Source organism: Protobothrops mucrosquamatus, unplaced genomic scaffold (assembly GCF_001527695.2).
Source record: "Protobothrops mucrosquamatus isolate PMUCROS unplaced genomic scaffold, P.Mucros_1.0 scaffold1470, whole genome shotgun sequence".
NCBI classification, from domain to species: domain Eukaryota; kingdom Metazoa; phylum Chordata; class Lepidosauria; order Squamata; family Viperidae; genus Protobothrops; species Protobothrops mucrosquamatus.
Genome location: NW_015387648.1, coordinates 38,512 through 61,897, shown reverse-complemented (window position 1 = coordinate 61,897; position 23,386 = coordinate 38,512). Strand labels below are relative to the sequence as shown.

At 35.1% G+C, this 23,386-nt stretch overlaps 1 protein-coding gene across 1 annotated transcript in view; it reads left to right on the top strand.

Moving 5' to 3' along the window:
- CEP170 (centrosomal protein 170) overlaps positions 1–23,386 on the top strand; it is an 85,083-nt gene that overhangs the window by 23,195 nt on the left and 38,502 nt on the right. Inside the window, exons 2-9 of the mRNA XM_015822123.1 lie at positions 1,172–1,316; positions 4,325–4,414; positions 5,996–6,074; positions 7,272–7,330; positions 7,879–8,041; positions 9,258–9,392; positions 19,241–19,708; positions 21,341–21,957. Coding sequence (XP_015677609.1) covers positions 1,212–1,316; positions 4,325–4,414; positions 5,996–6,074; positions 7,272–7,330; positions 7,879–8,041; positions 9,258–9,392; positions 19,241–19,708; positions 21,341–21,957 — 1,716 coding nt within the window. The 5' untranslated portion in view covers positions 1,172–1,211. The remainder of the gene's footprint in view (positions 1–1,171; positions 1,317–4,324; positions 4,415–5,995; positions 6,075–7,271; positions 7,331–7,878; positions 8,042–9,257; positions 9,393–19,240; positions 19,709–21,340; positions 21,958–23,386) is intronic.

Below are 23,386 nucleotides of genomic sequence, written 5' to 3'. Positions count from 1 at the left end.
GTTATTTATCCTGATAGTGAATAGCATAATGGGTTTTCATGTATGCAAAGACTTATTATACATTTCTAATTTCTTCCAGATTTATTTGTTTGTTTTCATTTGTATAACACTAAATCAGAAAAACCCATGGTGGTTTACAGTGCTCTGATAAGCCAATTCAAATGTATATGGTAAACACCATTAAAATTATTTCAAATCAAGATGGTAAACAATAAAGGATGCTGATAATGCAACGATCCCAATAACTTTATGAACATAACTTCTATTAATAAATACTAGCAAATTTAGATAGTTTTAAAATAGTTGTTTATTTAATGTATATTCCATTTCTAAAGGAATCATCCATGAATTGCGTCTCAGGAGCACAAAATGCATAGAAGGCTAGCCTTTTAAGATATCTTCGCATGGAAAAGCCAAGCAGCCTTTTCTCTAGGCCAGTGGTTCTCAACCTATGGGTCGCGACCCCATTTGGGGTCGATCGACCATTTCACGGGGGTCGCCAAGCAAGGCTGTCCGCCATTTTTTTGTCCGCCATTTTTTTTTCCCTTTTCCGGCGGGTGCCTTACCTCCCTTGGGCTGGGCCAGCTGGTGGTCGGCCTGCTCCGTTTCTGCCGCTTGCCAGCTACGCCTCGGCCGGCGCAGGGGGCGGAACCACGCATGCGCGGCGCTCCCAGGCAGGGAAAGTCCTTGACTTACAACCGGTTGGGTAGTCCTCGACTTACGACCGGTTTAGTCCTCGACTTACGACCGGTTGGGGGTCACTGCATTAAAAAGGTTGAGAACCACTGCTCTAGGCACTGAAACTGTACACCAGGACTGATTGTTTTCTCTTGAAACATTAATTCTTTATATGAAGAAGTTCTTAGGATGGCATCACTTTTACAGTTTGGATGAAGGGGAAAATAGCATTCATTATTTCATTCATAAAAGCAATCATGTTTTAAGAGGGGGATTTTTTGGGTGTGCATTGGAAGCAGTGACTAAAAACAATATGTGACATACAGAAAACATAGTGATACATTTCTGTATGAAAAATAATCTCTATGAAACAAACTTTGATAAAAATTTCTGGCACTGGAAAGTGCAAAGATTCCCAACAATTTAAAAACAAATTCCCATTAGGAATTAGAATGTAAGGTTAACCAAAATATTTTCCCCCTTCTCATTGCAGGATGACGTAGCCTTGTGAGGATTTATCAGCTAAGCAGAAAATGAGCTTAACATCCTGGTTTTTGGTGAGCAGTGGAGGCACCCGTCATAGACTGCCGCGAGAAATGATTTTTGTTGGACGAGATGACTGTGAGCTGATGTTGCAGGTAATTTTATCTCTTCTCCAGGCAGTAAATGTCAGAGGCTTGGATGTTATATACTAAACACATACTGCTTTCTGGAGAGTCTATTTTGAACTGTTAAGTAGTTTACGTTTCGCTATTTAGTCTCTAGTAATAATTTGAATCGCACAAATTTTATAGCTCAGACATTTAAAGATTTCTTGTGGCTCCATCATTTCATTTTCCCCATAAATACCTGAAATAGAAGAATTGAGAAAGTTAGAAAAAATATAAAATTCTAAAATATTTTTTCAGTATTAATAAACAAAGTGCCATGCTTTAAAAAGTATCATTACATAGTGGTGGATTCCACAAAGATAATCAAGTTTGTTGCAGGGCTACCATTAAGAAAGTTGTAATGCTGTAGAAAGTAGTTCATTGTGCTATAAGTGGCTTGGAAGAACCTTTGAACAAAAGCTCACAATGCTACTCTAAAAAGTTAGCTATAAAATGCTAGTGGTCAATTTAGATTGGAAAGCTTAAACTTGGGCTAGTAAATTTTATAATCTAGTAACATAATATTTGATTTGCATGCATGGTCTGGTAATCTTACAAAAGATTGTACAGGCTAGCCAGCTATGTCTGTAAGAGGTAATAAGCAAGTTTAATAACTCATGAACTGTTTGTCCTTTATAGTTCAGCAGTTATTTCTCCATGTTATATTTTGATCAGATATCCAAGGGTTTTTTGTAGTCCATTGTATATATTTTTATCCTATTTGGGGCCATTGTCATTACTAACAATACAACAGTAAATTAGTTTCTACAAAATTGGCATTGATGAGCTATGACCCAAGATCACAAGCGTATAAGTTACTGGTGAGATCCAGATTTATATGAAACGATATGTTATAATGGAAGGAGATGGGGCAGAAAAGAGGAGAGAACATCAAGAAAAGTGGACATTGATAAATGGATTAAACAGATAAAAGAGAAAGAAAAGAAATTTGAAGAGATCTGAAAGTATTAACAAATTTTGAGATGGGGAATGTGTCCTGATATGAGCTGTGGCTAAGATTGTGCCAAGCATTGTGCTCAGAATATTTTCTTTGTTTTTCAACTCTTGTCATGAATAAAGTAGTTTTAAATTTATACAGTTTGCTATTTTAGAATTGTGTAATAGGAACATTATTTTTTTTGTATAAATTATTGAGAGGTAGTCGTTACTTCCATATATTTATTTTGCACTCATTCACCAAGTGCACTGATAAGTGCATCTCAAAAATGAAGAGATGGTAGACCTTTTAAGAGAGGTCTCTTCAATTAATTACCTAGAGCAGAGGTCCCCATCCTATGGGCCATGGCCTCTTGGCCACTGGGCTGCATGAGTGTCACGTCAGTACTAGCCTCACTGTGGCTCTCGCACCGGCGTTAGCCTCGCCACGATCCCTCACACCGGCGCTAGCATCCCTATTTGCATGCTTGTGGTCCCTTTCACACACGCATGCGCAGCCACATTTGCGTGTGTGCGCAAGCCTGCCCTTCCCTTTCCCATCGGGCTGCCAACCCAGAAATGTTGGGGACCCCTGTCCTAGAGCTAAACAGTTTAATGGTAAATGATCTTTTCTCAGCTATTGCAAATAAAGTCCATTTTTCAAATCATTTGGTATTTACTAGCCTCTATCTATAAACAGTATCAATGTAATAGAGAATGTTACAAATGGGAATTATGAGTTTTTGAATGTACAATCTGTGCATGTGCACGACTGTGAAATACAACTGTATGTGAGTGGACAAAACTAATGAGAAACGATCATAGGGGTAAACAGTCTGATGTTTTGGAATTCAATTCACATCAATCCAAGCCATCATCATTACAAAAGAGTAATGTGGAAGTTTTATCTCAAAAAATTTAGAAGACTCTTGATTGCTTATCCCTGATTAATTGTGACATCCAAATAAGGGTTCTTGTTTTGTTGATCCCAAATAATTGGGATTTGTAAGCCTATAACAATCCAAAAAGTATAATGTTAGGACTTTTAAAATTTACTTTATTTTTTATTGCTTATAACATGTATACAGCATACAGGGAAGGTAAGAAAGGTAATTTCTTTCATATGAAAGTTTTTTTTTCATATGTATTCAATTTCTTTTTTATGAAAATGTAAATTTTCTCAAAGATTGTATATGTATAACTGCTGCTACTTTAGCATGTTACATTAATGAATCTGAAGCCATTTTTTTAAAAAAAGTTTATTACTCTTGTTGCACCTAGTGCAGGGGTGTCAAAGTGCCGGCCCATGGGCCGGTTGCATCATATGGAGGCCACGCCCATCCCAGCTCCGACAATGCAAAAAAGTCACGATACGTCACACCACATCACGTGACGTGGCAAGTTTGACACCCGTGACCAAGTGAATTCTTACATTTCTGTTTGGAATTAGTCATCTGCAATGCAAAGACTGTATATGCACTGTTCTCTGCTTCACAGAATTTATTATTTCTAGCTTTTAGTTATGATGACATAATAAATTTATTTATATTATTTTTCTCTAGCGACAAAGTTTGGAGAACAGAAGGGAGCTCTTGTTAGTTTTTTCATTGTAAACCTCTAGTGATCACTATTAAAGAGTGCTATCCTCTAGCAATTTTCTTGAATAACTTGAATAACTCTAGGTGTCTATAGAAAATACAAAGATAAAAGAAAGAGAGATTGCAGTTAGCTGTATTACTCTCCCATCCAGTCTAGTCATTCACTTTTACTGGAGTTTCTGATAGTCACCCAATAGCTCCTTGCATTATACAAAATTCTCAAATGCTAAAGCAGTTGAACATGTAGTGTTATTTGAACGATTCCATTTGTACTTCATTTTAACGTTGATTCCAGGCTTCTTGCACTTTAACAGCTCTTCACAATGATAGCATTGTGTATTTTGTAGCTATATAGTAATTCAGTTTGAACTATCTACTTTTTCTGTAATGATTACAATTATTAATTTTTGCTCCTTCAGATGTATACATTAATATAGAAGTTGTGTCTTCTAAATATTTCAGTCACGTAGTGTGGATAAGCAACATGCTGTTATCAATTATGATGCCTCTGCTGATGAACACTTGGTGAAAGATTTAGGCAGTCTAAATGGGGTAAGTTTATTTTGTTTTTATTCAGCCTAGATGGTTCAAAACAACTATTTTTAGCTGTATATGTGTTATGTCAGAGCCACTTTAGTGTAGTGGTGAAGGCTAGAAACGAGGAGAATATGAGTTCTAGTCCTGCCTTAGGCAGAGTCAACTAGGTGACCTTGGGCCAGTCACTCTCTCTCAGCAAGGGAAAACCTTTTCTGAAAACCTTTTCCAAGAAAAGTCCAGGGACTAATCCAGGCAGTTGCCAGGAGAACATTGACATGAATGCACAAAACAAAACAAAACAAATTGCCATGTTGGTGTAATCAAACATGTTGTTTGTTTTTTTGTTACATTCTGAGAATTAGCATAGTGGGGTGATTTCCAGGTTTTGAGGCTATTTTAGGGGAATTTGAGAGTATGTTTTGAAGATGAAGTTTCACAGACATGCATGAAACTAAAATTGGTAGCCTGTACTAATTACTAACAGATTACACTTAAAAATAACTTGAAAACTGAGGCTACAGTCAAATACCAGAAAATATTAATATGTTTTGGTACACATTAATACTGTACACACCCATCAAGTTAAACTTTGAGCTCCATTACAAAATCACTTAGAATGAAATTTCCCTCTCTTCTCCCAACCCCAGCATCCATTACGAAGCCAAATTGGGGTGGGTAAATGAGATGGAGAATAAATGGAAGCCCTGCGGTGTGAGAAGATAATGTAGAATCGTATAATGTAAAATGAGGCCTTCACTAACGAATTACATGCCTCACTCTTTGCTTCATAGTGGAGCTTTCAGTGAAAGCTTCTTCTGCCACTCAGTAATAACAGTTTTAAAATATATTCAGCGAAAAGCTAGAGTGCATGTTTAACAAAGAAAAACATCTTATAATTAACCCACTGCATGAGCCGGAATATAATAGATTGAAATTAAAGTGTTCATGACATTTCTGATTTAATAACGAAGTTCTATGGCTTAAACATTTATGGTTTCTTATGAAGCTCATGCTGGTAGAATATTCACTGGTATTCCTTTAAATATTGTAAATAAATATGAATAAAGTGAGGTATTTATTACAGAAAATAATTGATTTTCCTTCAAATGTGCTGATTCTGAGATATACTGAGATGTATTGCAATCATTAAACATAATTATGAAGTGATGCATGAATTTGATAAAAGCAAAAACTGTTTGCAAGTATAGAGAGGCATAGTAAATGATGTTGGTGTCAATAAAATTTAAGTATATTTTCTTTTTGTATTCCTATCTCATATTTAAATGGGAGAGGTATTCATTAATTTTTTTCCCATTCTTTGCATAATATTGCTTATCCTAAGATGAAGTAGTGTGATGAGTATGTATTGCACTAGTATGTATATTTTTATACATTTTTCTTGTTTTTTTAATTAAACAGTTGTATAAATAAATGGATAATCATATGCTGTGCTATGACTTTGTAACCAAAATAAGGAAAACATCAAAAATATATTTATACTCTACCTTTCTCTTGAAACTCACCATTGGTTATGTGTTTTTCTTTTTTTTCCAATTTTATCCCAGCAACAACATTCTCGTTTTCTTTTTTCTCCAGACTTTCGTGAATGATGTGCGGATTCCAGAACAGACATACATCATTCTAAAGCTTGATGATAAGCTGAGATTTGGATATGATATCCTTAACATAACAATAACATAACAATAGAAAAAAATATTTTAATCATACCTAAGATTTTGTTTCATTTTAATTTTATAACTTGTTCTGAATACTTGTTGATAAAATGACAATAGAGAAGTACAAAATAAAGTTTGTGGATTCTCAAATTCAATTTTATCATTGTAGAAAGAAATAATAATAAAAAAGATATCAGAAATATTTATTTTTTTAAAACCTTACTTACATAGCTTTGCTTCTCTGCTTTTCAGAAAGTAAAAATGCTACAAAGTAGGAGTTATCTAGTAATTTGTTTCAATACTGAAAATGGAGAAGCTGGTAATTTTTCACTTGCTCAAATTAATTGAAACAAACTAGATATTTTGAGTAAACTAATGAGTTAATTCAAATAATTCTTGTTGCTGTTCTTACATTAGATTAAATACTTATATTTCCATCAAATTCCTCCATATATATTATATCAAAAACATTTTAAGCACACATGTAGCTTATATTTCAGCTAAATGTTTTGGCATTATGTCCAAATTGACTAATTATAGCATATGATACAATTTGCTTTACATGGGAAGCCATGATTTTAAGTTAGATTGCTAATTAATTTTCATAATTTTCCAAACTATTGAACCTTAAGCCATGATACTACTAGCAGCAGCATTAATTTTAGGTTTAAAAATATAAATTGTTTTTAGCATGTCAAAATGTGACTAGTACGAGAGAGAGAGAGAGAGAGAGAGAGAGAGAGAGAGAGAGAGAGAGAGAGAGAGAGAACGCTAAGGCCAGTGTATATAAAGAGATCAATGTAATATTTTATTTGAAAAGTACAGTAACAATAAGCAATATTGTAATTTGGAGAAGAACAGTGTATGTTTGTGTCTGGAAAATTCCTGTCCTTTTACCTACCCTTGGACAATGCCATATTTTGTCCCTTGTAAATTATCTTTTCCCCAGAATGCCAAGGAATATGCATCTTTCCCATCAAGCTCATTAGCATATAGTAGTGATTGTCATTTTTGTCCTCCCTTCCCACACCTTTTTAACCTGTTTTATACTGAAGGGTTTATATGTATATAAAGCCTGCCCATGTTGCTTATATATTGAAGCTATAAACAATTATGGTGATTTGTTGAGTTTAAAAATAATTTGAAATTTCTGAAATAGCTGGACAAGTGTCATTTGTTTCCTTAGCGTGTCCTACATACCAATCTTTTCACTGTAGTCAGAGGAGAGCTGAGAGTGCCTGAAGAAGCACTTAAGGTAAAAAAAACCCAAATCCCTAAATGTATAGGTACTTTGTCTCTTGCATTGTGTTGTAGTTAAAGATTGAATCCATTAAGTTATAGCCCTCTTTTGTATGTGCTGCTACTGCAGTTGCTTTGAATGGAGCAAAGGTTAAATGGATGTTACCTCCCCACTGAAGCTTGGATTGAATTGCTTAAATTGTAATAGTTTTAAATATGGCTCCCAAATGGAAGTGTCACTTTGCAACAGACATGTCAAACTTGTGACGTCACGCAACGTATCGGGACGGTCTTGCCATTGTCGGCAATGGGGTGGGCGCAGCTTCCGGATGATGCGTCCGGCCCATGGGCCGGAGTTTGACACCCCTGCTTTGTAACTTTTGATGAACACATGAACATTTATAGTTAAGTATGTTTATTTAAAATGAATCATTTGACAAATGAACTTATGCATTAGAATTTGAATCAGATATTAATCAATTTTGTTATAGTGTATTAAACAACATATTTTTATAGGCCCTAATAATTTCTTGCTTTGTCTGATTGATTTTGTATGCTCTTCAGCATGAGAAGTTTACTAGTCAGCTACAATTATCTCAGAAATCCTCAGAGGTAGACGGGGCAAAACTAAGCATTGGCAAAACTGCAGAACCAAGAGTACAAGACAGCACTGCTGAAATTCATCACAAAGTGATTGATGCTCTCAAGTCAGAAGAAAAATCAGCAGGTGAGGGAATTAAATAAGTACTATAATCTTTAAAGTATGCTGAATATTTATTTAATTCATTATTTCTATTTATATATTTGCCCATCACAAATGCAGGAGTAGGTAGCTCACAACAATTAAAAAACAATATAAAAAAACTAAAAACAATATAGTACAAAAACAATATAAAACTATATTCATTTAATGTGATTCTCTTAACAACTGTGGTAAAAATGGACATAAGATCGGGTCTGGTTGCATGATGACTTGCTTAATGACTGCAGTATTTAACAAAGAATCCCAACTGTGGCCATAAGTCAAGGCATTCAAGAGTTAACTATGTATGAAAAATAATTTGTAATACTGTCAGCCAATTTATTTTTTGGATTCAAGAGAGTTAAGTTCGGAATGTTTTGTCCACCATAGTTCAGAACATTGAATTTATTCAATTTTATTCCAATTCGTCTTGAAATTAAGTGATTGTAATATTTAATACCTATTCTATATTGGTTGTTCTACTTACCAGTCTGATTCAGCATCCTGTTTAATTTCTACAGTGAAACCTTTATTTGTTAGATTGTTCAGGGGAAGGAATGTTAATTAAACATGAATCCCCATTAAATTCAAAGATTTCTCCTTCCCTATTTTTACTTTCCCTTCCTGAAGATCATCTCCAGACACTTCTGAAGACACTTGCTGGGGGCACAATAATTACTTTCTTCCACCCATGGTAAAGATTGTCAGAAGTTTTTCTCATACTGGAGAAAAATATGGTAGCAAAAATACTCTCATTCCATATATGCAAATAAACCATTTTTCTAAAATACCATAGTATCCTTCTCTGGTTGATTAGATTCTGTGAATTGGTATAAATTATTGCTGTCTATTTCATTACCTTCTATATGTTTACATTTTTAATGCCAATAAACTTTTGTCCCAGAGCAAATATTTCATCCTGTAACATCCAGCAAGTTGCAATATTAACAGTGTAAAAAAGGGAAAAAGGGATTTAAAGTTCACTTGAAACTCAAAGCAAATTATTTAAATTGCATTGTCAGCAGTTACAGTATAAGCAAAGATGCAATTTGTATAGCAAACTTTAGATTACACAAAGTCTTAAAGACACCCGAGTGAAAGAATCAGAGAATTTAAAATACATTTGCGCTTGTGACAGAACTATTTGTACCATATTGTTACATTGGTTGTTTCATAGAAAAATGTTTTTCTGTTTATTTAGATCTTTCTGGACTGCCTCGTGGTACACCATTATATGGGCAGCCATCTTGGTGGGGTGATGATGAGACTGAAGAGCAGAATGGCTGTAGACAAGGTGTTAAACCTGAAGAGAAAGCACAAGAAATAGTAGTTTTAGGTGAGATTATCCAGAAGGTAAATCCTCCTGTAACTTTTCCCCAGGTCCTTTTCACAAGTGATAAGGTTTGTACATATTGTATACTATGCTTCCTTCTAAGTTAATAATTTAACAGATCAGTATCTACAGTCAGTTTAACATGAAAATTCTTGTATATTAGAACAATGCTGGTTCAGAGGAGAGAAGAAAAAGTCAATATATTGTAGATTATTAATGTCTATATTATTCTGATAGCATGCAGGAATGACTTTGGAACACAGGAAGAAGATCCACAACTTAGACAACAAGAGGCAGCTCAGTCTGCAAGTTGGGGAAAGTAAGAGAAGACTTCAGTGAGGGTTAAGTGAGAGAGAAGCAAAAGAAAAAGGGGCTGAAGCAATGTTTTGGCTCCAATTTACAGCTTGATGGATCAAGCTCTTTTCAGAGGAATCCAGCATAAATGTTGAAGCATGAAAACAGCTTCAAAGAGGAGCACTTAGAAGGTTTGCAGAATACACTAGAAAGCAATATCAGGACTGATATCAAAGGAGAGGTTACAGAAGCATAAAGGCTGGTGTTTTGATGTCTTAAGGCTTTTCTCTATCTCTATGGCAAGTTGCTGTTCAAGTAGAACAGCCCAATTGCAATCCAGTTAAAATGGTTCTGACTATTTGCAGTGTTTCTATGAAACTGGTTCTAAGTGGAGCTGGCTAGCTCCAGCAGGCCATATATTTTAGATCAAGAATGGTTTGGCAAAATGAGCATTAAAATATTTAGTTCCATGTTTTTATCAATATGCTTACAGATAAAGGATGGATTATGGGAAAAAGATACCTGTTTATAACCTCATAATGGGTGAAGAATTATTAAATATGAAGACCTTGATTCTCTCTGAACTTGGTTACTTTCTTACAGACATTTTGTAATCCACTTAGGTAACATCATCAGTGCTAAAAGAGAGCACTGATTATAAAAATATAACAAATCAACTGACTTTTCAAAATTTTGTTACATCTATTTGGGATATGTAATCCTTTTTAGAACAAGGATTACATCTAGTGTTCAGGTCATATTGCTAGACAAAAGTGTAAATGACTAGCAGAGCTAAATTTGATTTAAGTAAAATTTAAAATAATATAATTAATAAAATAAAATAATTAATTTATTAAAATTAACCAAAATAGTTTACTATTACCTATTTATTTAATAATTTACCCGTCTTTTGTATTAAAACCTGGTAGCTTGGTAGACTGAACCAAAGGTTTTTGAGGCATATTATTATTTCGACTAAAAGGGCAATATATTATTATTTTTTCATTTAACACTTTAGATATTGGATTGAGGTATTCTATGCATTTCAGAAATAAATACAAATTCCAGAAGTTGTTGAATATAATTTTCCATGAATATTCTCAAATTCTATTACATTTAACAAAATAGATCTATTTTTGATAATCTGAAAAATTGAGAGCTACTTTAGCAATCTCTATATAGAGCTGCACATAATTGATTTAAATGTTTATTAAATAACTTTGATCAACCTAGCTATTGAATCAGAAAAAATAAAAAAGGTAGAAACCCTGAAGATTTAGGATTGCCTACATCTAGATCAGAGTTCCCCAACCTTTCGGGATTGGTGGCCCGGAGCAGAGGGATGGGGAGGGATAGTTTTGTGGGAGGGGTAAATGTGTGCATGCCCGTGTGTGCACACATGAACACCCATTGTTCACATGAGCAGGGCCGCGAGCACCTGCAGTGCTCGAGCGAGAGGGGCCATGACGACGCTCATGGCGATGCTCACATGAGTGGGGCTATACACATGCGCACAGACCGATCAGCCACTCACGTGGCCTGGTGGCCAGTAGGCCACGGCCCACAGGTTGAGAATCCCTGATCTTGATCACCTTGAGTATTTTGGAAGCTAACCATGGTTGACGTGGTTAGTAGACGGGGGCTCGCTTTGGACTTGCGGAACTGTTCACCAAATTGACTGAATGTTTTGAAAGAAGATAGTGGGAAACCATTTCTATTATGCCACCAAACTACTCTTGGGAACACATCACAAATTAAGACCAAAATAATCTACTTTTGCATTGAATTAGAATAATTGATCCTACCAGTTTATTTAATGATGTGTCTATACAGTATTGAGTTTCAAAGAATTTTCAAAGTATCTGAAAATTATGAAAAGCAATTGTCTCTGTAGCAATCTTGAACCTTATCTTGATGCATAAATTTGTACTATAACAATATTTAAAAATATACAGGCTTGCATCAAAAATTCTTAAATAGATTTAGAAGAGGGAATGATCTCATTACTAGAAAGGAGTCTGAGAACAGGAATGCACAGACTACAGTATATTTCCAATGGAGAATTTTTTAAAACAATTTGACTGTATTGAAAATCATTTTTATTCTTTCCTACCTAATGAAATGTTGAAAAAAATATGTGAATGGGCTGGGAAATTCTCTCAGTGCATTTGAACATAGAGGCAATTGTGCGGTGCCTCAGAATGTTCTTTCTTGCTTCTTCCTTGAACATATGACCCTACGTAGAGCTGCAATTAAGTGGTTGAGAGGAACTCTAGAAATCCTGCTTTTCCTGCTTTCCCTGCCTTATTTCACTTCTAAATTATCTGCAAGTAATGAAGTGACCAAATTTACTCAATACAACAAATTATTTAGGGCAATAAATCAAAATGGGAGTATGAAGAGCTCGTATAGAGCCATGGTGGCACAGCGGTTAGAATGCAGTTTTGTACACTGATTCTGCCAATTGCCAGGAGTTTGATCCAAGGTCGGTAAAATGAGGAGCCAGATTGTTGGGGGCAATATGCTGCCTCTGTAAACCATTTAGAGAGGGCTGTAAAACACTGTGAAGTGGTATATAAGTCTACGTCAGTGATGGCGAACCTTTTAGAGACTGAGTGCCCCAAAACTAGCTCTGCCCCGCCCCCACTTTGCCCCCCCATCCCCCACCCCACCTGCCCGCAGGGCCACTCACCGCCTCCAGGCCCCGCCGCAGGTCGCCCAGGCAGCCCAGCAGCGCTATGGCGGTCACGCCCTCTGCCCGCACCCTGCAGCATCAACTGTGCACGATGGGGTGTGAGGGCAGAGTCTTGTCTATGGTGCCTGGCTGCCATGCCCTTGGCTGCGCTGCTCCGTGTGGGCCATGCTCGGGTGACTCTCCTTCAGGGTGGCTGCTGGAGAGGAGGGGGTCGCGGGGGGAGGCGAAGCTGGGGCAACAGCACGTGTGCCCACAGAGAGGGCTCCAAGTGCCACCTCTGGCACCCGTGCCATAGGTTCACCACTGATCTACGTGTTAGTGCTATTGTTAAGTAGTTGATGGGCATCAACATAGCAAAAGAAGTTCTGTGAAAGCAAGGATGAAATTATTGTTGTATTAGCTAAAAAGAGTCTAACAGTATATACACCCAAGTAGCCAAACTTGAGGTGATGGACCATGGCAGAGTTCTTGAATATAGAATAAATGACTGAATGAAACATCAAGCAAAGCACAGTGAAAACAGTGGATTCCATACTGAATTTATTTCAGTGTGAACCAGTGACAAATACAGTGTGCACTATGATCACCCCACCTGTATAGTGTGTATGAAATATATCTATGGATTGTGCAGAAGGGATCCATTAATGGAAATGAGCAGGAATCTCTGTAAATGCTTCTGCACAATTGCCTTAGACTTTTTAAAATCAGTATTATCTTTTTCATATGTACAGTATATAAATGCTGGGTGAGTGACAGGTTTTTTGGGAGGGATATTTATTAAAATCTCAGGTAGCATTTCAGTATATCTAACTGTCTTGGAATTAGGCAGTATCAGAATTGAATGAAATAAGTAATTGGCTTCAATAATAAATCAATTTTTATATTGTTTTTAAAGCAACTTAAAATAAGCTTAATAGCTATACCAGATTAATCCATATTACCCTCCACTTTTCAGTTTTTAAAATGGCAATTCATTTGACTAGAAGAGAAAGGATATGGAATGGCATGATTTAATGAGAAGATTGAAATGCTAGATTACTTGCTGCTAAGCCAACTAGATGTAATTAGCTTTAATAGCCTTAAGATAATCAGATTATTTTAGTGCTTCCCCCCCTGCCATAATTGAAAGCTTTGATGGAAAAGTACTAGTGAGGAGGCACAGTTGACACTCTCTGATCAAATGCAGAAGAATAATGTTTTTGGTAGAATAATATTTTTATTGTATTATAGAACATACTATAAATATTCATGAAGAGTTTGTTGATAATATTGGGAATATATAATTAAGCCTTTGTTTATTTTCACTTTTAAACTATAGGTAGTCCTAGACTTACGACTATCATTGAGCCCAAAATTTATGCTGTTAAGTGAGTCATTTGTTGTGAGCTTTGCCCCATTTTACAACCTTTCTTGCCACAGTTGTTAAGTGGATCACTGCAGTTGTTAAGTTACTAACATGGTTGTGAAGTGAATTTGGCTTCCCCATTGCTTGTCAGAAGGTCTCAAAAGGTGATGATATCTCTAGACACTGCCATGGTCATAAATATGAATTAGTTACCGAACATCTGAATTTTGATCAGGTGACCCTGAGGATGCTGCAGTGGTCGTAAGTGTGAATAATGCTCATAAGTTACTTTTTTCAGTTTCATTGTAACTTTGAATGATCATTAAAGGAACTGTTGGAAATTGAGGACTACCTGTATCTCCCTTTTTAATCCCCATTGAATTGTTCAGGCATTTACTATTTAATGCTCTTGCAAAAATGAAAACAAAACAATAGGGCAATAAATTTATCTTCAGCCTATTAATAGGCTTAAGCTTTCATTTACTGTTGGCAGTTAAATAGGCACTTCATAATCAGGATTTCCCATGTGCTCTGTTCTGAACACTTAGAGTTCTAGTGGATTTCATCATTCAAGTTCATCATAAATGTGTTGACTCAGGCCTTCCCTACAGTTCAAAAAGAATACTGGTGAAATTGAATAAGGTTGCGTAAATTAAATTTTGCCCTTTAGATCTGGAAAATAATTTTGAAATAGCCTATGGAAGGTAAATTAATTCTGTTCCTGCCACATCCTTCTTCACAAATTTTAAACTGGTTTTATTTAACTGTTATTTAACTTATTGGGCTTACAGTGATTGCATAGAATATTCTTAAGCAGAGATTTGCAGAACTAAAATAACTCAGTTTTCAAAAAAATATATAGAAGCAAGTTGACACTGCGTGAAAACTGCAAAACACTGTATATGTGCCTCATTTGTTTCTTCTCCTTCTGCTTCATTTTTGTCATTTCTGCAGCTGCCCTTTGCACTTTTAGTCTATTATCACAGATCCCCCAATTCTCAGTAATACATCATTATAAGTATTTAGGCAGGCATGGGAGATCTGTAAAAATCTGGTCCTAGCAGTCAGAAATACTATCATTGGATATAACCCAATAAGTAATGTCAAGCTTTGAAATAAAATTAGAGCTAGACGAAAATCTATAGGACATCAATTATAAATGCAGTTTGCCTTTTCTAAAGGTTCAATTGCTTTGATAGTAAACCCTTTGAAAAGTGTGGGAGATCACAACATTTCATAATGACTAAAGATGTTCCGGATTTTACTACAATTCTGCCATTTAACTGTCTGGGTACTTGCACAGATATTTGATGTTTAAATCAGTATTTCATCTTGTCACTGGTTTTTGTAGATGCTACAGATTCCAAGCTAGTAATTTTTTCCAGACTCAAAAAAGATTTTGAGTTCTTTTGTTTTAATATTTATAAATGTGCTTCTGTGGTGTTTGAAAACGGGCACAAAGCAATTGTCCTGATGTTTTACCTTTATATGTGAATTTGCTATTATATAACTTCAGTATAAGTATTTGAGGATACTTACCCCCAATTGAGCATCCCCAGCAAATGTGTCTCGTCATTTTGTATACATTTGTGTCTTTGTGTGTGTATATCTCTTCTCCTCCGAGTGCCAATCCTTACGTAACAAAATTTGTTCCATTCACAAGCATAGGAAAGATGTACGCAGATTCAAGAAAAAACAATCTACAAAAATACTGTAAGGGAAAGGTCTGTGGAGATTCTCAGTCATCCATAGGGTCATGGTTGTCCCAAAGGTGCTATTTCAAAAGACAACTGAACTTTTGACAACTGGGCAAAGACAGAGCAATGAGGACTGGAAACACTTGGTGATTCTAGAATGCCAACTGCCTCTTGTGGATGGGAAGGGAAAAAAATAACAACAAAGCAAGCAAGAGGGAAAATACCTTGAAATATCTTAGAAAAGGACAGGGCTAGTTAGCTACAACACTACTTTAAGACTTGCTGCAGGTTTCTCTTCTGAACTTTTTTTGAATGGAAATAATAAACCAAAATTTCTCAGAGGGAATGAGCCAACCAAGCTTAACTAATAAGTAGTTTTCCATTAGCATTTCTCAAAGCTTCTGGTTACTGAAATAACTCTGCAGCTAAGCCTGGATCAGTTCATAGACTTGAAATTATTATTGACATGTTGAAGAATTTTGCTTTAAAAACATTGTAAATCTTACATTTTGGAACAGTTTTAATTAATAAAACCAACCTTTCTAGCTTCATTTTAAGATTTATTTATTTTGATTTTTTTTTATCCTACCTTTATTATTTTTATAAACTATGCAGCAAACATTTGTTTGTTTGCCAAATTTAGAAACAGCCTTGGTGGTGTACAATTAAAAATATTAAAACCCTACAAATATATTTCAATAAAAGGCAATTAAAACAAGGACAGGACAATTAAGATTCAAAAAGGGGGTGCTTCAAAACACTAACCAACCCCAATGTTGCATGCTCCTCTATGAGCCTCATATGAGTTGGCAGAACCAGGACTTCAAACTCTTCTAAAAGGCCAGGGGAATGGGGGGTGCCTTACCTCTGGGTGGTATGATATTCCAAAGGGCAGGTGTGATGGCAGAGAAGGCTCTCTTCCTGGACCCCACCAGTCAAAATTCTTTAACTGGTAGTGTCTGTAGCATACTTTCTCTGCTTGATTGGGTGGGACAGACTGCTATAATGGGGAGAAGACAGTTCCACAGGTTCTTGGTCCCCATGCCATGTAGGGCTTTAAAGATCCTAACCAATACCTTGGAAGCAAAGTGGCAGTGTTACACGTGCCACTTTGAGGTGCCCAAAATTTTTCATGTGCTCATGTTCTGTGCCAGCTGGTTACACCACAACATACCTAATACTCTTTCCTCCTGTTTTCCCAAGAACAACAACCCTGTGAGATAGGTTGGGGGGGGAGAGAGTTTCACGGGATAAAATTTATAAGACTGTTACAAAGTTAGTAGGAAATAACTTGGCCATTGAAGAAATTATTCACTGCCATCATTACTTTGTATGGACAACTACGCCTCTCTACATAGAAACAATCTGTTGTACTAATGAATATCATAAAATTTCTGTTTCATCATTCCTGCTACATAGAATCCTTTTCTTTTACATAAACAATGGTTTAATATGTCTAAGTCCAAAATCCCATCCGGTCACAGTGTGCATCAGGAATCGCTATGTTTCAGTTTTTGGTCTTCCACAGTCTTTGCTATCAGCCATCCCTGACTTTCCTTACCCAGTTTGCTCTTTACACCTGCCACTCCTACTTTGTTATTAACCAATGCTGCTCCATGTCTGTCCTAGGCGTTTATTGCCTCGTGCTGTGTTGTGCTTTCTTCCATTTCAAACAAAAGCTTGCTGTTCTCATTTCCAGAGTCCTGGTTTCTGATTTTGGATTCATGTGTGCAGTTAGTTATTCTCACGCATATACAATTCATTTGCTATATGGATGGCTCTGCATTGTGTGTTAACCAAGCAACTGACCTCTTATACAATATCTTGGCAGAGAAGTCCTTAACTTTTTGCATGCCACAGTATTTATTACAGAAGTAAAGGGATGTAACAACCTTCCAGTAATAGCTTTCACTTTAAGAAAAAGAAAAAAAATGAGAGATTTTATAAGAAGCATATTGGGAGATCAGTCCGGACAGTATGATACTTTAAAATCTTTATATTCAGTGTTGTTCTGGAAGACTTCAATTCACTCAGCAAGATTTACTCTACTCTCCATTTCTCCTCCTCCATACTTTTAGAAAGCTCGGCTTTCCTCTAGAAGTTCCTCCAGCCATTTGGAACACATTTGCTGAATACATTGCAAGAAGAAAAAATGTTTAGCTGATGGATACTAGTCCCTTAATAATCACACCTAGTTGAACATAATCCACTGTCTTTGATCCAAAGATACTGAAGTAGATATTCTACATGGGCTGTAGAAAACAGGATTCTGCATGAGGAGCTGTAGCATAAAAAAAAATTTTGGTAACAGCTACGTGAACAATAACAACTCAAGGTTCTGCTTATCCAGGTGAACCTTTTGGTCTATAACAAAATGTTATAAAGATATAAAGACATTCTTGTCTATACACATAGATAAACACACTAGATTTGTTGCTTAATTAAATGAATATTTTATAAATGCATATTCTCTCTTCCCCAAAATAAAACACATTTTTCTATCGATTAACTTACTGAAATTTTCTTTTAATTGATTTGAATTTGTCTCTTTCCCAGAAAACAATAAATTGTGCATTCCTGTGGCTACTCTAAAGTTGCACATTCCAGAGCATTTTTCTTCTGTCTCAAATCTTAACACATTATGCATAAAGCTGTGTGTTTCAATTGGATGTGATATAATCTTTCAAAATTAGATAAAAGTTTAACTTTTTATCATTACTGTAAAACTGCTGCAGTGCTTCTTTTAGATTGGTGATCCTAGAATACTGTATGCTGTTTCTAATTCATTGCTGTTGTCATTTATTTTTCAACTATAAAAATAGATGCAGAGCCTTTTCCTGTTGCCATTCTAGAGAACCTTTCTGTTTAAATTAAATGTGATTATTTCTGAACATCATCATGGAATCTGCTTACTGCTTGCTTTGTTAAGCATTTTTAAAATGAATTCTGCATGATACGGGACCATTATTTCATCTATAGTATAAGCATATTGAAAGATTCCTAAAAATGTTATTAATATTTTAATTTTTTCTTTTTGTTTTTTATAAACATCTTAAAGGAAATTATGTTTCTTAATTCAGCAGTTTCAACCTACTATCCAATATTGTTTTCAGCAGCAGTTGCTTGTGGTTCTATTCCCATTCTTTACACTTGGTTGTCAAGCTTATTATGCTAATTGCATAATGTTTCACAAAAGCTTTAACATTTATTCAAAATGTACATTGTCTTTCTTCTACTACATTCTTTGCTCATCAGAAAATAAGAAATTTACAGTTCCACATTTGTCGTGGTTTTTTTGCTGCTATAGTAAATTTCACTTTAAATTGATCTTCGTTTCCCTTCTGTGGTTTAAAAATTGGATTTTCAAAAAAATTCTAAAATCTTTGCAGTTTCCTGTATTTACTTGATTTTCCCAGGAATATTTTTAAAATAAAGTTTAAATCTGCATTAAAGCTAAGTCTACACTTAGATTTCAATAATGGCCCATGGAGTTTCTTTTAACTTTCTTTAAAAAATCATCTCTTTGATATCACCCATGACTTCACTAAATGACTTCACATTTGACATCAATAAATCTAACAGATTCCAAATTTTCTCTGGCATTCCTCATGAACTTTCATGCTGGTTTTTAATGCACGTCTCCAGAATTAAAATACCAACAAGGTGGAGGAAAAATTGCACTTCTGAAACTGTTTTTCATTCTTTCTGCACAAACTTATATTTCTTTTTCAAGAATGGCTTTCTTACTGATTCTGAAATTCCTTGAAGACTTGGGGTTGCCCAATACTGGAGAATTCAATTTCTTTATTTTTCTTAATAGGAGGCAGCACAGATGGCAAGCAAGCTGAGGAGCAATCTGCAGCTGCAACGGGAGAAGAACCTTATCCATTTTGTAGGGAACCAAGTTATTTTGAAATCCCTACAAAGGAAGCCCAGCAACATTCACAAACACCTGAGGGTACTATTCATGAGATCCCAACAAAAGATACACACATAGCAGGGGCAGGGCATGCTTCCTTTACTATTGAATTTGATAACAGCACCCCAGGAAAAGTAACCATCAAAGATCATGTCACAAAATTCACTCCAGATCAGCGTCCCAAGCCTAAGAAGTCTCCTTCTGGTGCTCAGGATCTCTCTGGGCTTCAAACTGTGATGATGGCACCGGAAAGTAAAGTGGCAAACTGGTTAGCACAAAACAACCCCCCAACAATAATGTGGGAAGCATCAGAAGAAGATTCAAAAAGTATTAAGAGTGACGTTCCAGTCTACTTGAAGAGACTGAAAGGTAAAATAAATAATTTCAGCTTTACTTCTTTTGCCTTGAACACATAATGTAAGTATACTTGCTAGGAATGTCTACAATTACTACACTTTGTTAGGATTCTTTCAGGTCAAAACTTTTTAATCAAAGCACTTTGATGAACAACAAATTGTACCAGGATCAAAACATTGTGCATTGTGCTTGTCAATGCTTGTGATGTGAACTGAAACATTATTACAGTTACAAAATAAACATTTCCTTTAAAACCTGTATATATAAACTGATATAATTTTCCAATAATGCTTTATAATAGAGTTCAAGTGAAAATAGGATTTGTGATATTTTTGTATTCATAATGAAAAGAAACAAACTAAAAGTTTCCAGCTAAAAGCAGATTTAATGATTATAATGGTTAAAATATAAATATAGAGCAATGGACAGGTTCCAAACAAACAGTTGCTAGTTCTATGAAAATGGGACATTCTAGAATTTTGTTTTTGTTTTGTTTTTTAAAAAAGACATGGTTTTAGATATTTTTGGAGGTACTCTTCAAAAGTTGTCTTTGACCTAAAATTGATGGGTTATCAGCAGGTTTTGTAACTGCTGAGTGTGAAATGCATTGCAGTAATGTACAGTATTGAACATCTTGTGTGCAATCCCTAGCCATGTTTTATCACTACTTCCAGCCTTGATAATATGTATGTAAGAGGCCAAGAAACAATTACTGACTGTTATGAAGATGAAAGCATGTTATTTAGGGCTTGTCTTTCCTGATCAAGAAAGAAAAATAGATTTTAATAAACTTATTCAGTATCTAGATCACAACTGGTTTTTGTGGTTTTATGGATGGAAAACAGTGCATTTTACAGTCAAACAACTTTATGGAGAAACCTTAATTTATGTAGGGGAAACTCTTGTTGATCATTGTGGCATTTCTTTTATTGTAAAGACTTCCATATTATATACTTGCTTTATACTTATTCAGGTAGATATTTTATGTTTATTCAGAATTTTTTCCACGTGATTCTAAACAGCATTTTAAAATGGGTATATAAAAATTAATATTAGCTTATTTAACTCTGTTTCTACACTAAATTTTCACAAGAACTATTTAATTAGAGAAAAAAAAAATCTTAAGTTTTATCACTATTAATGCAAATGAAGGAATGTATTTTGGAGACCTAAGTGATTAAGTTTTCTGCAGATAACAATTAACAAGTGTAAAAGTTATAGAGTGGTTATTTCTTTTTGCTTTCTACTTTTCATGAACATTTAGAACTAAGTTTTCTTTCCTAGTTCATGAGTTATTTTTAACAAGGGGTCAATATATATTGATTGAAAATTATCTCTTGTGCCCTCATTTTGGTATAGTTGTAATATAGTGTTCAGATTTCATCAGAGCATGATTGGTTAAGAACTGACTGTCTTTTGAATAAGGCAATTCAAACGCTTGGTGGTGAGCTGGCAAATGACTCCGTTATTGTATAGCAAGTCTGAATGAGTTTGTTGTTGCTATGGGAAGCCTGAAGACTTGTTAACTAACGAACCGTTGAGCTAACAGAGAACCAAATACTGTATTTGTATTAACTTAGGAATGTTCTTTTTAAATTATGCTGAATACAGAGAGCTAGATATTTCTTTTCTTTGTCTTTGCAGGAAATAAACATGATGATGGAACACAGAGTGATTCAGAAAATGTTGGGGCACACAAGCTTTACAGTAAACGTGCTACACTTGAAGATCACTTAAAGCATCACTATACTGAACAGAAAAAATTACATTCGAAAGCTCTGAATGTAGAGAAACATTCAGATCAACCTGTTTTAAGTCAGACTGCCTTTATGATTGAGTTCTTTGATGAAGGCCATCCTCGGAAGAGGAGATCGTATTCTTTTTCTCAAAATATAGGAGGTTTGTGCCCTGAAACACCTTCTCCAGCATCCCTTGCAAGAACTGAAAAAGCGAAACCTCCACCATCATTGGCCCAGAACAACTCCACCCAGCACAGGGTGGTGCATGCAAAACTTCTCAAGCAAAAATCAGAAGAGCCTTCTGCTGCACTACCTTTCTTACAAAGTACATTGTTAAGAAGTTCAGGAAGCCTTGGGCACAGACCAAGTCCAAACGAGGACATGGAGAAGAAGCTAAAAACTCAGCTTGTTTCAGTGAATCTTGAAAAGGATGATGATGACCAAAGTGATAAAGGTACTTACACTATTGAACTGGAAAATCCAAATGCAGAGGAGATGGAAGCACGCAAGATGATTGATAAGGTAAGCCTTATAAATACTTGCTATTTTAAAAAAAACTATTATCTGTAGTGGAGTTGATAGGATAATAAATATAATAATGATGATTGGACTAAAGGTGTTGTGATATACTTCTTCAGAAAGATATTACTCACATAGCAAAACTGTTACTATGTGGAGTGTTTTCCCAAAGCTGTTGCTAGTACACAGTTCCAGTTTTGCTTAATCCTAATGTACTGCATTAATAGTGCCATATATCTGCCTTGTTTTTTAAAATCTGTTTTCCAGAACCGATATGAATTTATGTCCTCAAGTTTTTTTTTAATTTCCTCCATAGCAAATGAAATGAAATAAGGTAATATTGCCTGATTTGTAAGTTACCTTATGTTGAGTTTATAATTAAATATTTTTAAACAACTGTTATTGTTAAATGCCAGTATAAATCAAGACTTCTCTATGTTGCTTACTTTTGCACTCCTTGTAAGTTAAACCATTTTCAGAAATATGTAAGCTGAGCTCAGAAAAATAAGTTAAAATACTTTCTAAATATGCTATATACAGTAGTTATCAATTTAGAATAATTATAATTTAAAAAATAAGAGTCACTAGCAACACATCAGCAATAATATTTTTATCATGTTAGCAAACACATTTTTGTGCCAACTTTAAAAATTATTTTATGGTGTGTGTGTTTTTAGGCGGGAGTGGGGGCAGTGCATTTGGGTCAGTGTTGACTCCTGGCAATTATCTGGACAAGTCTCTGCAATTTTCTTGGCAAGATTTTTTGGAAGTGGTTCTCCGTTGCCTCTTTTCTAGGGCTGAGAGAGAGGCATTGATCCAACATACACAACTGGCTTTGTGCCTAAAGCAGGACTAGAACTCACAGTCTCCCAGTTTGTAACCTGGTGCTTTAACTACTACAGCAAACTGGTTCTCTAAGTATACATAGGTTGAAAATACAGTATTTGGGATGCCGTAAATAGGATGCTACAGTTTGTTGAATATACTGCTTCAAACTACTAATTTTGGTACATCTATTGCCTGATCAAGATATATTTTTATAAAAACTAAAATATTTAGCAATAACATAGAAGCATAATGAAATCCTCTATTCATGCAAAAGCTTTTTAGCATCAGAGAATGTATATGTATATATATATATGTATATGTATACATTTAGGAATGAAATGTGAAAGATTTCTGTTTGGCTTTTTTGTTGTTTTTCCTTCTTCATACTGAAAATACTAAAATCATATACTGGAAAGTTTTTGCTCATTGTAGCAATAGTTGTCAGATTATGTGGAAGCAAATATCCATGCTGTGAATGATCTATTATAAATAATAATAGATAAATAAGTGATTGCCACACTGTTAACATTGATTGTAACCGTGTTACAACACATCAAGTATCAGATTTTAACTCAAATGCATTTTATTTTATTTATTGTAAGAA